General features: G+C 44.6%; 1 protein-coding gene across 11 annotated transcripts in view; it reads left to right on the top strand.

Annotated features, from left to right (window-relative positions):
- The window catches only part of DOCK7 (dedicator of cytokinesis 7), an 864306-nt gene that overhangs the window by 70925 nt on the left and 776306 nt on the right, over positions 1-17075 (top strand). For all 11 annotated transcript variants that reach the window (XM_086953476.1, XM_086953469.1, XM_086953439.1 and 8 more), the window contains exon 2: positions 2137-2242. In XM_086953476.1, the coding sequence (XP_086809602.1) occupies positions 2137-2242 (106 nt within the window). The remainder of the gene's footprint in view (positions 1-2136; positions 2243-17075) is intronic.

The raw sequence follows: 17075 nt of genomic DNA, 5'->3' as shown, positions 1-17075 counted from the left end.
TTCTGAAGGTCAGCAGGTCTTGGGTCTGCCGTAGGTGGATGGGGAGGGTGTTCCAGGTCTTGGCGGCGAGGTGGGAGAACGATCTGCCACTGGAGGTCGCTCTTCGGATGCGGGGGACTGTGGCGAGGGCGAGGTTGGCAGAGCGAAGCTGGCGGGTGGGGGTGTAGATGCTTAGTCGTCTGAGGTACGCTGGTCTGGTGTTCTGGAGTGCCTTGTGTGCGTGGGTGAGGAGCTTGAAGGTTATCCTCTTGTAGACGAGGAGCCAGTGCAGGTCTCTCAGGTGGGGTGTGATGTGGCTGTGGCGAGGGATGTCGAGGATCAGGCGAGCCGAGGCGTTCTGAATGCGTTGAAGTCATTTCAGGAGTTTGGCCGAGGCTCCTGCGTAGAGGATGTTTCCGTAGTACAACCTGCTGCTGACGAGGGCCTGGGTGACCGTTCTTCTCGTTTCGGTGGGGATCCACTTGTAGATCTTGTGGAGCATGCAGGGGGTGTTGAAGCAGGAGGAGGAGACGGCGTTCACCTGCTTAGTCACGGAGAGGGTGGAGTCGAGGATGACCCTTAGGTTGGGTGCGTGGTCGGTGGGTGTTGGAGCTGTTCCCAGTGCGGTGAGCCATCAGGAGTCGTCCCAGGCCGAGAGGTTGGATCCGAGGATGAGGACCTCTGTCTTGTCTGAGTTTAGCTTCAGTCGGCTGTTCTTCATCCACTCCGCGACGGCTTTCATTCCTTCGTGGAGGTTGCTTTTGGCGGTCTGGGGGTCCTTGGTGAGGGAGAGGATCAGCTGGGTGTCATCGACGTAAGAAATGATGTTGAGGTCGTGCAGTCGGGCGACGTGAGCGAGCGGTTCCATGTAGATGTTGAACAGCGTTGGGCAGAGGGATGAGCCCTGGGGTACGCCGCAGATGATCTCGGTGGCTTCGGAGCGGAATTGGGGAGGTGGACTCTCTGTATTCTGCCGGAGAGGAAGGAGGTAGTCCAGTCCAGGGCCTTCTCTTGGATCCCAGCGTCGTGGAGGCGCTGTGTGTAGTGTGCGGTGGCAGACCGTGTCGAAGGCGGCTGATAGGTCTGGAAGGATGAGGGCCGTGGTTTCTCCGTTGTCTAGCAGGGCCCTGATGTCATGGGTGGCGGCCATGAGGGCAGTTTCGGTGCTGTGGTTGCTGCAGTAGCCGGACTGGGACGGGTCCAGGATGCTGTTTTCCTTGAGGTAGCGGGTCAGTTGTTTGTTGTCGGTCTTCTCGATGACCTTCGCCGGGAACGAGGGGTACTGGTGAGGCTGTAGGGAAGCATGGCTAAATGAAAATGACCTGCAAGTAGTGTCTGTGGAGCTGTAGGACAGGTACATGAAAGTAGGAGCTCTTCAGATGTAAAGCCCCATCCAGTCACCTGGATCCAGGGCAGGCAGAACCTGGCCAGCGTGAGAATTTTGAAATAGTCCTTCTGCAAGAAGTCGTTCAGAAAGCAGAGATCTAAAATAGGACCAATGCCTCTGTCTTTCCGCAAGTGGAAACAGTGGGAATATCAGCTAGCTCCTATTTCCCTGGCCAGGACCTGCTCTGTGGCTGTTCCAGAGGCAACTACCCCCACATAACATTTACTGGGTAGACTATTTTCAATAGTGATAATGACTTTATTGTGTACTTATTATCATTTCTAATCTCAGTTTTCTTTGTTGCTGATATAGGAGTGCTGTGATGCAAACACCCCATACCCAGATCTTTATTTTTTATATAAAAAAATGTTCAACTTAAAATGACTTTGTGCTTAATTTTCTGCATCAAGAAAGATATTGTTCTCCATTATAAATGTTCCCCTTTTGCAAATGTTAACTTATTGTACGTCTTAGGATTTTGAATATTTTTTCAATTAAAATATTTTAACTTTGTAACAATAGAAAGCCATGCAAATCAAGTTAGTACAAAATAAGAAATGCATGTAGTACACGTACCTTGTACAGTAAAGGTGCTTCTTCAATATTTGGATTATTATATCGATATTGAAACATGCTCTGCCCTCTGGATTTGAGACTTTGTCAATTCCACTGTGTACTCAGAAGCTGCTCTCTTCAGGACACCCCTTTCTCCTGTACAGTGCCTTCAAGTTTTCATACGTGGACTAACTAAGGACTTTCATGTCTTACAGAACTGTTGCGGCTGAAGTTAGAAAGCAAATCTCCGGACAGTATGGCAGCTCTCCTCAACTGCTCAAGAACATAAATATTGGAAGTAATGCATCTCATCATGCAAGTGTAAGTACTATTATCTATCTGTGTCCTGATCACCTATAACATGATGGAAAGAAATATATTTGATTTACCTTTCTCGCACCCTAAAAAGGGATATGTAGAGCTTGTTTTAAAAACCACTGTTGGACTTTCAGATTGGATAATAATGCTTTGTACTTTTATGACTCCATGTGAAAACTATGCAATGACTGTCCTTGTTACACTGTGGCTGAATTCTGCTTTACGTCTTTTTTATTACTATTAAAAAGTAGATTGTCTGTAATGCTACCAGTTCATCTGAGATCAGTCATAAAGGTTCTTAGAGTATATCTAGAACCCTGAGCTTACTTCATTAACATAGCTGTATGAATACTTGATGTTTTTTTCTAATTATTTGTTATTCTTGTTTGAAAGAATATTGCAGAAAACGCAATACAAAAAGGGTGAGGACAAGGTCACCCATTAAGCGAGGAACCAGTCACATATAATAGCACACAGCAGACCGGTACAGTCATGTTTCTCAGTGCATATCACCAGAACATGACTTCTAGTACCATGGCGATACAAGGCGGGTGCAGAGATATTATAAGGTGTTACAGATGTTGACCGTGGATAAGACCCAGAGTTATTTCTTCAGTCACGGCCGCTGCCCTCGGTGGACAGTAGTGGAGTTGTTAAAGGGTCACTGTCCCGAAAATGTCCTGCCCTTAGTGAGAGGCTGCATCCTTCTGCGCCGCCAGGTAGGCGACCAGAGGAGCCCAAATGTTCCTGGGTCTCGTCTGGTACGCAGAGACATCATCTAACAAAGTTTCAGATAATGTTACTTGGTCTTAAGTTCATCTGTAGAACAAATTTTTCAGTGAGTATTTTATAAAAATGTTGTTCTTAACGGCCATCTCTACAATGTATTGCATTTAATCAAAGATAATAAAAAGAATTGTGAAGTAATAGCAGGCAGACATCTTATTTTTGAAGAAGGGTCAGATACATTTCATTACCTCGAGAAGAACATATTGACTGAGTAGCTCCCTTGAGTTACTCCATCGCTTGTCATTGGTGCTTTGTAAATTAAGAGACTCATTCCTCTTCCCAAACAACATTGAGTTGTAACTGTGCACACATACATGCTGATACCATCACGTACAGTCGTTCCCTGGGTGTAACATTGCCCCAGAATGTGGGACCACTTTGGAATACTGTAGATTTCCCCCCCATTCTGAGGTGCACAACCTCAGCGTCTGTTGTTTTTGCCAGCACAAATTTTGTGTAGTCCAAATCATGCAGGCCAATACCTCCAGGTGTGTACAGTTACTGCCTGAGGCATGATCCCAATTCGGGTGCCAACAGGAGTTTATTGCCAGAGTCAGGCTTTGGACAAAAAGTGGAATGAGTGTCTAAATAGGGAATGACCTTCAGAAAGATGTCTGCAGCAGAAGAAAGACACACTTTGGAAATTGCTACAGCTAACTAGAAGAGCCTAATGAAACCAGACGCGGTGTCCTCTGGCATTGGTTCAGGGTGTTTCCAGACCAAGCAACAGGTACCTTGTAAGTAGTCCAAGAAGGAGGTAATTTGAAGTTGAATCCCCACTGTTTGAAGCGCTGCTGCAGCATTTGTCTTGGTAGTGGTAACAATACCGGTGAAACCTAGTTAAATCTGTCGGCATCTGCTATCCTTCCATATGGCTGTGCATCTCTTCATTTGAGAGGCATAGAATAATTATAATTGTATTTATAGGGACATAGAGAAAAAGGCCACGATCACAACTACAAAACTGGAGGAATCAAATGGTTATTCAACATTTGCTTTATCAAGCTGAACTATCAAGTCCAACAATTTCCTTATACATAAAGAACCCAGAAGTCAAGAGCCACTAAATTTTATCAAGTTATTTTATGAACTTGGTGCTACAAAAATAGAGTATGAATATGAATGAGTCAGAGCAGTCTACATGGCTTGGTCTGCGTAAGCCATGTACGCTGGGGTTCACTCTTTGGAGTGTAAATGCTAGCTCAAACTGTTTGTGAGGGCTTAGTGGAAACCACTCTAGTTCTTTTAATATTTCCTTGAAAGTCTCTTGCTGCCATTGCGCCCACAATTAGTTGGACATAAGTCTGGATCACTACATGGAGAGAAGCCACTTAAGACATGGGGATGGATACTGGGTAACATTGCATTTCCTGAAGAGCTGTCTGAGATGCACAATGCCTGGTCAACTTCTTGAAAATCTGCAATGATTATAAAATTATTGATCTTTCTCAAAGTAAATAACTGATGCTAGACAAATGAAATGAGGGGCATGATATAAAAAGCCATTTTGTTTTCCAACCAATTTTTTATTTTATTTACTAAATTCATTTTGCGAATCTATAACAGATTCCTGAATCACAAATTGGGTTTAGAAAGGCAATGGAATGGCAATTTGAAATGGCTTTTGAGGGCATAACTTCCAAATAGAGATTCATTATGGTATGTATCAATGTTTTGCGAGCATATTCCAGTCGCAATACATTGATAAATTACTTAGATGAAGTGGTAACTTATTTGAAAAATGGAAGGGGTCCACTGGTACCCTCAAACTTTGTGAATGTTTAAAAAAAAAAATATTGTTGAAGAGTAGGTAGTAGTCTGGAAGACGACTGGCAAACTAACTGTAAAAATAAAATAAACTTTTCTTTTTAAAAGCCAGCTTTGTTTCCTTTAAGGAAAATGGGCTGCATTTAAAAAAAAAAAAGGAAATTAATTTATTTAAATGCAATCACAAACAAGGTGGTATGCTAAACCCAGCTGACCACCCTCCTTGTTATGACATCCAGCCATAGTGAGTCGCAATTTGCGACCTGCCAGTGGCTTAGCATTAGCCCCTGCGGTGCAGAACCCCTCCGGCACTGTGCAATGCCAGTGGCTCCCTGGACTGAGAGCTCTTGACTGGGTCCAGATGGATGGGGGGGGAATTGATTCCCCTCTATGTGCCTTGCCGGGGTCCCCCTCAAGTTAGTGAGTCGCAATTTGCGACCTGCCAGTGGCTTAGCATTAGCCCCTGCGGTGCAGAACCCCTCCGGCACTGTGCAATGCCAGTGGCTCCCTGGACTGAGAGCTCTTGACTGGGTCCAGATGGATGGGGGGGGAATTGATTCCCCTCTATGTGCCTTGCCGGGGTCCCCCTCAAGTTTCGTTAACACCACTGCGATCATCCCCATGAATACTGATAAAGTAGATCAATTTGAGACCCACTGTATTTCAGAAATTTGGGAACTACCCAATTTGGGCATAGGTTAATTTGCTAAATTATTTTCCATTCGTAAAAAGTCTGTGTGCAATTTGCAACTGCTTTTTGCGAATTAAATTTTATACAACAGGACCTAAATAAATTAGTGGATGTCTAGGCTTTAGTATCCAGGGTAGGAGTTACCCCATCTGCGGCAAAATTGCCAAGCCAAAAACAGCAAAGTGGTGGTTTTATTTTGATTTACTTTTGGGAAAGGCACCTGCAGGCTTGCCTGTGGCCCTCCAGTTCCTGCTTGTTCCAGCCTGATCCAGTGACAACGGTGCTGCCTGGGTTTTCCTGCCAGAGGATTACTGCTTGCCGTTCTTCTCGCAAACAGAAGCCCCGCCCACCCCAGGACATATATAATGCAGGCCACCGTGCGACTGCATCAGTAGGCACCTGGACACCAAGCCTGCCACTTGCCTGTGGCCTCCAGTTCCTGCTTGTTCCAGTCTGATCCAGTGACACCGCCACTCCCTGGGTTTTTCTGCCAAGTTTTTCCACTCACCATTTCCCCACCAACAGAAGCCTTGCCCACCCCAGGACCTACTTAATGCAGGCCACAGCACATCTGCATCAGTAGGCACCTGGACACCTAGTCTGCCACTTGCCTGTGGCCTCAAGTTCGTGCTTGTTACAGCCTGATCCAGTGACACCGCTGCTGCCTGGGATTTCCTGCCAGGGTATTCCCACTCATTGCTCTATCTGCCAACAGAAGCCCCACCCACCCTAGAACCTACTAAATGCAGGGCGCAGCGCAACCGCGTCAGTAGGCACCTGGGCACCCAGCCTGACACTTGCCAGTGGCCTCCAGTTCCTGCTTGTTCAAACCTCATCCAGTGACACTGCCGCTGCCTGTGTTTTCCCGCTTACCAACAGGAGCAACATCCCCCCCTGGACCTACTTAATGCAGGCCACAGTGCGACCGCATCAGTAGGCACCTGGACACCTAGCTTGCCACTTGCTGGTGGCCTCCAATTCCTGCTTGTTCCAGCCTTGCCAAGTGACTCTGCCGCTGCCTGGGTTTTCTTCGCTGGTTTTGTCTGCTCGCCATTCTTCCTGCTAACAGAAGCCTCGCCCACCCCAGGATCTACTTAATGTAGGCGCAGCGATACTGCACCAATAGGCTCCTGGACACTTAGCCTGCCACTGCTTGTGGCCTCCTGTTCCTACTTATTCCAGCCGGGTCAAGTGACACCGCAGATGTCCAGGTTTTCTTGCTCCTGCCACCGTTCCTCCTGCCAACAGAAGCCCCACCCACTCGAAGGCCTACTTAATGCAGACCGCAGGGGGACCTCATCAATAGCCACCTGAACACCTAGACTGCCATTTGCCTGTGGCTTTCAGTTCTTGTTTGTTCCAGCCTGATCCAGTGACCCTGCTGCTGATCCAGTTTTCCCACCCAGCTTTCCTGCTCACCATTCTTCCTACCAACAGAAACCCGCCCACCCCAGGATCTACTTAATGCAGGCCGCAGCACAGCTGTTTCATTAGGCACCTGGACACCCAGCCTTTCACTTGCCTGTGGCCACCAGTTCCTAATTGCTCTAGCCTGATCCGGTGACACTTCTGCTGCCGGGGTTGACCTGTGTGGGTTTTCCCGCTCTCTGTTCTTCCCACCAACAGAAGCCCCACCCACCCCAGGACCTACTTAATGCAGGCTGCAGTGCAACCACATCAGTAGACATTTGCCCCCCTGCCTGCCTCCAATTCCTGCTTGTTCCAGGCTGATTCTTGATTGAAAGAAAACGACCAGAGTAGCGTGCAGCCGGCAGTAGACGTAGAGGGAACTAATACTCACGTCACTGGGGCAAGACTTAGGGGCCTCTGGTGAGACACAGCGTGTTTGAAAATAAAGTGCTGTGCATCGAGAAAGTTTGGCATTACATTGCCACCTTACCAAACAGGTAGATTCAACAACAAAACTAGAATACAAGCCAATTCAAAAGGGGCAGAAGGAACCATATGCGACCCGCTCTGCTATAAATTCCCAACATATTAAGGACAAGGGATACTAACAAAGACATAGCTTGAAAATTCTCTACGAGTATCTACGGTCTGAGTAACAACGCCTCTCTAGAGCACGACCGTACTAACACTGTACATCGGTCCTTCACACTTCAGAGGAACCTATGTACACTACGACAGAAATTTACTCTTTGTCTTGATAAAGGTGGATAGAAGTTCAACAAACCACCGAAACACGTTGACGCCCTAGTACAGTGTGATTCGCGGCTCAAACACCGTTGTTGACATAATAATATCCCAATGTGCATAACACCGGTGTTTTAAAAGAATAACAGAACACACACCCTGAATTGCACAAATTGTATGTCTTACTGTTGTTTCTGTCTGTTTTCAGCAATATTGCTGGTCAATATTGAATGTGGATTGTTATTTTACTGTTTTTTACAACCTCTTTTAATCTGTGCCAAGCAGCCAACTATGTTCTCTGCTTTTTTAATTTTACTGTATACAATAAATTCTGCCAGTTTTTTACTCCTAATTTAGTTGTTATAGTTATTGTTTTTTTCTTATTCTTGGTGTTTATGTAAATGACCTTGTTCAAGGGAATTGCTCTTTTATATTGCCAGGCTGATCCAGTGACAGCGCCACTGCCCGAGTTTTCCGGCTTACTATTCCTAATGACAACAGAAGCCCCCCTCAACCCCAGAACCTACTTAATGCAGGCTGCAGTGCGACTGCATCAGTAGGCACCTGGACACCTAGCCTGCCACTTGCCTTTGGAATGCAATTCCTGCCTGATCCAGTGACACTGCTGCTGCCCGAGTTTTCCGGCTCACAGTTCTTCCTGCCAACAGAAGCCCTGCCCACCCCAGGACCTACTTAATGCAGGCCGCAGCACAACAGCGCCACTGACACTCTGAAGGCACACCAGAGGCAAGCTTGTCTGCGTCTGTCCTTACCTGGACCACACCTAGCGCATGACCCCTGGCCCTCCTGGCCTCTGAAGATGCACCATTGCCGAGCTCCACATCCTCGACCTATGATGTCGCAACAAATACTGTCAGAGTGCAGACCCATGCTCCACCGTAGGACCTTTCACCTGCACCCACTGCCACTTCACCTGCCACAGCGCACACACCAGCCCACCAACCAGCCCCACCCAGAACACACCACAGACACCACTTTAACAAAACACCAATTTTCATGCGCCCTTCTCAACACACACTCACTAGGCACAAACACCACAGAGATTTGGGATCTCATCTCAACTCTCACACCCAATGTCCTCTTCCTCAGTGAGACCTGGCACAACCCCACTTCCACGCCTGACATCTCCACTGCAATACCTGACGGATACAAGATCACCCACCACTACAGCATCAACAAGCCTGGCGGAGGGATCGCCATCAAACACAAGGAATCCATCCAATGTAACACCACAAATGACAACATCACCCGCCATGGAACACCTTAACTTCAGACTCCAGACCAACAGCAAAACCTCAATCAGGGGAACCCTTGCCTACCAACCTCAAGGACCACGTCCAGCTTTCTGCAACTTCATCACTGACTTCATTAACCCCCTCGCCATAGACATCCTTCCACAATAAGATCGCCAACATCTACAGAAACTTCCATCATGAACTCCGTCGACTCTGGTGCCCCAACCGACCCATGCCCTCGCCACATCTTCAACCTTAGGTGAAGCCAGAATCAGCCACGTACTAATCACCTTGTTCAACACCTCGGTGGACATGTCCACCTTCCCTGAGTACTGGAAACACGCAGGAGTCAACGCCCTACTAAAGAAACCAGGCACAGACCCCAGAGAACTAAACAACTATTTACCAATCTCCCTGCTCCCATTCAAAGTATTAGAAATAGCCATCAACTAACAACTCTCCTCACATCTGGAACAGAGCCTCTTACTTGACTCATCCCAATCCAGATTCTACAGCAACCATAGCACCGAGATCACCCTCATCGCGGCTATCCACGACATCCGACCCCTACTTTACTGCAGCTCTGATCCTCCTAGACCTCTCAGCAGCCTTCAGTATGGTCTCCTACTACACACCCCTTTCCTCACCCGAAGAACACAAAAAGTCTGCCTTCTCCCCTTCACCTCCGAACTCAAAGAAATCATCTGTGGAGTACCCTAAGGATCCTTGCTCAGTCCCCCACCCCCTCTCTTCAACACTTATGACACCTCTGGCCATCATCTCCAAAACCCACAGATTCAACATCATATCCTACTCCGACGACACACAACTCTTCCTTTTCCTCTCTGAAGACACCACCAACACCAAGACAAATGTCCACAACTGAATGGCAGATGTTGCCAACTGGATGTAGGACAGCTGCCTAAAGCTCAACATGGACAAGAGAGAGGTACCGATTTTCGGAAACAAAAACTCCCAATGAGATGCATCCTGGTGGCCCTCAGAACTCGGACCTACGCCCACCCCCACCGACCATTCTAGGGACCTAGGCATCTGGACAACAAGCCAACCATGATGAGTCAGGTCAGCTTTGTCCACTTCTCCTGCTTCTTCATCCTCCGCATGCTTCGTAAGATATTTTTAACAGCTTCCTCAAAGCTGAAGATGCACCATCACCCAGGCCCCCATCTCCAGTCAACTGGACTAAGACAACACTTTCTACGATCAAGAATACTGCAGCCAGACTCATCCTGGAACTTCCTAGATGAGTCCCCATCTCACCCCTACCTCAGTGAACTCCACTGGCTCTGTGTACAAAAAAGATGCAAGCTCAAGCTCCTGCCCATGCATAAAAGGCCCTATACAACTGTGTACCCCCTTACTTTAACCACCACCTGAGCTTCCATCATCCCATCAGACACCTCCGCTTCGCGTCACTCTCTCTCACTCTCACCCCCTTCATCCGATGTAGCAGATGCAGTGGCTTCTCCTACCAAGCAGCGAAGACATGGAAAGACCATCTTTTCATCTACGGACTGCCCCATCTCTTCCAGAGTTCTGGAAAACCCTGAAGACCTGGCTAATGACTGGACCTTGCCTCGGGTCACAAGTAGCACTTTACAAATCTACTGATTTCTTTTGCTTAAAATGAAATGAAATGAAAAATTGCACTTATATAGCGCGTAACTACCAGGAGGCCTCGCAGCGCTGAAAGATCTGGGGATCCCAGATTTAATCTTCACAAGCTAGTACTTAAGATGCCAAATATACTTTTTTTGATGACAAGGTCTGTCTGTGCAGAACCCTGTGTAGCATTCTGACATGACTCGTCTGCTTCACCTCACTCGGGCAAGCTGAATCCTGTCTGTCATAAATGAGGAAACATCCACTTCATCGTAGCACCTGTATGCACATGAACTTGATCAAGATATTTAAAAGTACATCATTGATCAATCGTGTTGCAGGTTACAGGGTCAGGAAATCCAGCAGGCATGCCTCACCGTCGCCCACTAAGAATAAAGAGTTGGCGAGGACCTTCAAACTTCCAGTTCATAATGCTGCATCCGCAGCGCAAGACAGTCTGAATGAAACCAGTTGGCCTGTTTTGGCAGTCATATCATCAAATTAAGGCTGCTAGTCATGTGGGAGCAAATTACTTGAAACTTTTGTGCCAGGTTCCCCTCCTGGGACAATTCCTTTAGGCTTGAGCTTGCACTGTGTTTTGACAGTGGAAGTGTAGAAAACATTTAGATGTAAATGAGGGTCTTGACTCCCTTCTTAAAGTGACTATAGAAGGGTGGGCTCATGCTTCAGCGAATAGCCAATTCTGGCATTTGGCACCCTAACAAATCCTAAATTCCCAGATTGCAGGACAACCAAAATGTAGATATTAGAGAATTTCAGAGATCGGTTTCAGTAACGGAGTCATTTTTTACTGGGGATTGTACAGAGCTTTTCAAGGGGCATTTGTGAGGGAGAGTGTTATGCATTTGGAAGCTCTTTCTGTTTTCATTATTCTTTCCACCTCCTACCCTACAGAATTTAGCACCAGTGACTGGATAGACGTCCAACAATCGTTGGATTGTTTTGGGTTGCAGTTCACTTTACCTGATGAAACCTGCAAGGACAACATTTTAATTACAAAAAGTTGTACTTCCGATTGGATGGGGCTGTGCTTTTGTCTTTTGTGTAAAGCTGTTTTGCGAAAAATGTTCTATGATTGTATTTAAGAGACAAAAGACTGACTCATGGGATATTTTGATTTGCAGACCATAATTATTTGCTGGCACCCTCAAGAGTTATTTTTATTAAAAGGAACAGTGCGTTCCAACTCGGATAGAGTAATGATAAAAATTGCAGCATCTTTCCCAAAAGAATCTAGCATTTGGCCTTGAGACCGAAAGCAGAGTGCACAACTTGGAGCGGAGACTTAGAGTTGCCTAAGTGATGTGAAGGTGTTCATGTAATAGAGCTGCAAGAAAGTTTACCATGACTCATACGTCTAGAGTTGTTCAGGTTACAGCACACCATTGTTTATCTTCAAATCAAAGAAGTACGTTTGCAAAAAGAAACCTCACTCTGTAAAGTTCCTTCTGTTGCATTGAGATTGTTAATGACTTGGAAATTGTTTTTATGCACTTTCAGCTGGTGCTGATGGAAGATTTACAAATATTAGACATTCAACAGCAGGTATAGCTCAGGTTTGTCTGGCTAGATTGATCCAAATTTCCTGATGTCTGTCAAGACATGTATACCAGCCATTCAATGACACTAAAACAGGCGTGTATCTTTCAATCACTTAAATACGTAATGCTGAGATTAGAAGTGACTAACAGACACATTTTTAGGTAAGATGATGTTTATGGTAGTGCAAAGCAATACTGCAAAGAGCACATTTGCCAATCAGTACAATACATTCAGAATCTCTTAAGAAGTTATGAGGTAGTGGTGTTTTCTGAAAAAAACACTATTATGGAGATAGTGTTTTAGATATAGAATGTGGAGGAATAAGGTTGTTGCTAAGAGAGGGTAAGGGCTTTGATGGTGATAACATGTATCTATGTAGAATCATTATTATTATTGTTATTCATTTTTTAGACAACAAGGTTCTGCCTATATTACATCTTTGTAGACACTCCACTCAAAGACACAGCCAGTATCTTATAGTTAATTTCGATTCAGCCAAATTGAAATTTATTTCATAAGCAATATCCATGGCCTTCGGTTGTTATACCTGGGAATCTCTCATGTGAGGCATTTGGACTCACTAAAAAAGAAAACAGATATTTTGAATGCCAAAATTATGTTTTTCAGCAAAGATTTTTCTTCTATAGTATTTAGTTTGTTTGCCCAAAATGGAAAGTTGTATTTGTTAGAAAAATATTTGTATCTTCAGAACCAGAAAGTAATACGCTGAAAAAAATGGCTGCAAGATAAATTCACTTGCACCACATAAAGGCAACATCTCTCTATGGAAGAAGGCAAAACTGTAAGGCTTTCAACTTGGGTATTGTAATGAGAAAGACCCCACATAGTGGTATAGAAACTGAGGGATGGTGAGTTGGTAGTCATATAGGAGGGAGTGAATAGGACACACTCTAAACATCTGAAGAAGTTATGTACAAGGCCTCAGTACTAGAATAGTATGGACGTACATGCTTTTCTAGAAGAGATAGAACTTCCCAGGCTTACAGAGTAGCAGAGGGGAGAGCTGGATGCTGGGCTGACCAAAGAGGAATTTGTAATGATTGGAAAAAATGGACAACACCGTTGAGTGATGGTTTCCTGGCAGATATATACCACATATTTTGTGTCATGGTTTTGGAGCACTTCCTGGAGGTTTTATTAGAGGCGAAGGATACAAAAACAATGCCACAAACTATGAGAGAAGCAATAATTGTTACAATTTCAAAACTATAAAGAGATGATACATACTGTGTGTCAAATCACCCATTCTTCTTGATCAACAGAGACATTAAAATATTGAGTAAATTCCAAGTGAATAGGTTAATAAGAGTAATGGGAGATATTCTACACCAAGACTATTGTGGTTTTATGCCACACAGGAGCACTACACAGAATCTGAGACGGCTTACTCACATCCTACATTCAACATCGATGAGGGAGGACTATTCCTCCCTGCCCATGCTGCATGTTGAAAAGGCTTTTCATACCATCGGATGGGACTCTATAATACAAGTATTAATAAAGGTGTGATTTGAGCTGGAATGGCTTTTCTGGATACACATTTTATATATGAGACATGGATGCGGAGAACCACTATAATTGTACATCCCAAAATATTACCTTAACCCCTAAAATTGTACTATACTATCTTTAACAGTAGGCCCATGGGCGGATTTATCGGAGACAGTGTTGAACCTCAAATTTTATGAAGCAATGTGTCCTGAGATAAGTCACCCTACAGAAAATCAAAATACACTCTATTAAGAAAGGACAGACCCCATATTTGAGTTCTAGGTCGGAATTAAAAATGTTAAAGATTTATTCTGAAAATTCAAATGATGCGGTACATAAATTGTAAATGTACAGTTTTCTTGCATAGAAAATCATTAGTTTTGCAAAATCATCATGGTGTGAGCGAGTTAATTACTTCCCCGGCAAATCAGAGCACCTTTTTATGAAACATCACATTGCCTTATCATCTGAGCACTATCCCACTTCAGGAGTATTAATTGAGCCCATTCTGAGTTACTGTTTTGCCATCCAGGGATGGAAGAACAAACTAGTTACATGAACAACAGCAAACTATTGGGAATGAATATGGTATCGTGAGCTGGTGCATGGGCCTTGGAAAACAGCAACATTTCTGTGACCATGTTGAAAAGTTTTCTTTGAAAACAGCAAGAACAAACGCCAAAGGAAAAAAAAAACAAATATGACTGCATGCTGCAGAAACAAAGAGCAGCGAACATGCAGAATGAGATATCCGTTTTGAACAAGATGGCATTGAGGCCTAAATCGAAGCCAGAAAAACACATTTTAATGAGATATAGCAAATTTGTTTCAAATGCAATAGCAGCATGTGAGGTTCTACATATAAATTCGAGTGTGAATCCATGCTCTGTACGTTGTTAATAAAACACAAAAATATAAAATGCACAAAGGTTTTACCAAGACCATTGGCTGGGGTAAAGTTGGACTGGGTAATCTCCAATAGTTGGGAAATGGAATGTCTGTTTGCTTTGGTAGTGGAACCACTGGGTTGCACGTTGAAGTCATTCTTACATGAATGAGCTATAGAAGTGGGATCAACTAGGCATATGGTCATCAGTAGGGGACTCGCTCATATACTTGTGCAGGCTGGAAGAATCTGTGCCAGTGCTACTGCATGAGCTAGAGGGTTAAAGTAGGGTTTCTGGACTGTGTACAAATAAGAAGAAAACTAAACTAGTCCCCACGGCAGACTTGCCAGACCGGACTCAATTCTGGGTTCAGCACAAATTCTGTTACCTAGTTATACAAGTGGCACACATGGCATAGGAACATTACAAACATTATATGGAAGAGTAATAGCATGGCTGATAGGCTTGATAGTTTGTAACCCTACTACTTATAGGCTGGGCCAAAATGGTATTTCTACCCAGATGCTTATATATGATACAGAACTCGATGTTCCATTGACCAGAGAGAATTAGATAGCTTTCTGGTCTCATTGATGTGGGCCGACAGAAAGAGCAGGGCCAAATTAGACATGTTAAAGTTGGGCTAGGAGAGGCCTGAGACAGACTATCTTTGAAGTGTACTGTATGGCAGCTCAACTCCAACATGCTGTGGGAAGGCTAGACTTGCAGAGAACAAGGAAACTAAACTAATACTGGATAGTCATGGACATGTCATGTCTACGTATGATGGATAAGAATGTATTTGCTAGATATCCCTGGGTAATGAGACAATTGGAAATAATCGGTGAGTAATTGCTAAGAGCAGTACAACGTAAGCCCCTTTTCTGGAGGCCCTCTAGACTACGCCAGCGATCGCACAAGTGACAAAAACAGGGCAGGAAAGGAGAGTTGTAACAAACCATTGCAAAGGAATAAAAGCAGACCCGGAAGTGGATCGCCTTAAAGTAAAGAAGCAGTAGGCACTGAGAAGGACTAGAAAAAAGAAATTCTAGGAAACCTAAGTTCATATTAGTGCAAAGAACCTACCTACCTTTTAGTCAAACTGGCTAAAATATAGCTGGAAAGATGAGCGAATTGCGCAACCTGGAAGCAGACTTTCTCCACATGATATGGACCTGTTGTGTATTAGACACATTTTGGGCAAAGGTATTTGCTAAGCTACTCCCTATAACCAGAAACAGGACCTATATGCAAAATTAAATAAAACCTTCTCGGGATGACGCCATAGCTAAAAATGAGGCATAAATTAAGGGCACTTGGCCTCTTGTTAGTCAAATTAAATCTAGCAATATATTGTCTCCGCCCACAGCCACCACAAGTGCAGGCGTGGGAAAGGGACTAGTCTGAATGGACTCTAGCGGAGGAGAGACTAATGAAACGTACAAGACTAGTTGACCAATTAAAAGAGAATAAGGGATGGCAACATGGGAGGCATCATGTTATAAAAAAATGACGACCCTGCCAGATACGGGTCTGCCCTGAACCATTAACAAGGTACAGGAAGAAAGGAGAGCGCAGAGACCATGGCAAGGCCCACAGAACTGACGAAAGTATCCCCACAGCCAGTATATGGCTCAGTCAATTGATAGGGGGGTATTGAAAAGTAAGAACCGAAAATGCCATGAATGAGACATTAATAAAAGTTGACAGAATGAGAAACACAAGTGCATAAATACGTAGAATGGAGCTGACAAATACCATTGGGGGATATGCTGATGTAATATAAAATGTAATGTTAAGGACACTGGTGTGGTTTACGTGGATTATTGCAAATCATGTTGCTCTTTGCTAGTAACTTGGTTACTGTTCTTTGCTGAATACATTTAAAATAAAAAAAGACAGATGCACCATGTGGAAATTGAAGACGACAGGGTCCTTGAAGGATCCACATGTGATGTGCAGCCACTTAGAGCTTCATTTCTGGTGATAAGATAGAATGTGAACCACTGGAACATTGCATTGGCGGATCCCATACCTGCTTACAGCATGCAGGCTTAGGGTGTAATGGTCAATTGTGTTGAAGAATGGTTAAAGATGCAGGGTCATTGTTGGCATTTTTAGGACATATTCTCTTGGCTACATAAGGTCTGAATGCAGACTCATAGTTGTATTGGGGATGACTGATGATGATTTACTTTTGTAGTTTAGTGGCGCCCGTCTCTTTCTTCCACAGCACATAATAGTACATATGTGAGGGGCTGGTAATTTGCAAGGCTGGATGCTCAAGAGTAGATTTTTCAGAAGCATAGAGGATTGGCACCGTTATGAGTATGCCAACAAATATGTCTTGTAACAATGAGGCACTGATGGATGGATGGCTTAGTCTTTGCATGAGGATGCTCATTAGACCTGTTATGTGGAGAGGCACACATTTTGACCATTTGTGAGTGTGGTACTTTGGGAAGAAGGGAATGACTAAGCACTCCACACTGGAACCCTCTCTGATAGGCTGCAGAAGTGTACCTCCCCCATTGCATATCTGTAGTTCAGCAAAGCCTTCTCTCTCCCTCTGTTCCTTTGTGAGGCTTATGCTA

The sequence above is a fragment of the Lissotriton vulgaris genome, chromosome 1_1 (assembly GCF_964263255.1).
Source record: "Lissotriton vulgaris chromosome 1_1, aLisVul1.2, whole genome shotgun sequence".
NCBI lineage: Eukaryota > Metazoa > Chordata > Amphibia > Caudata > Salamandridae > Lissotriton > Lissotriton vulgaris.
This window is presented reverse-complemented; position numbering and strand designations above follow the sequence as displayed.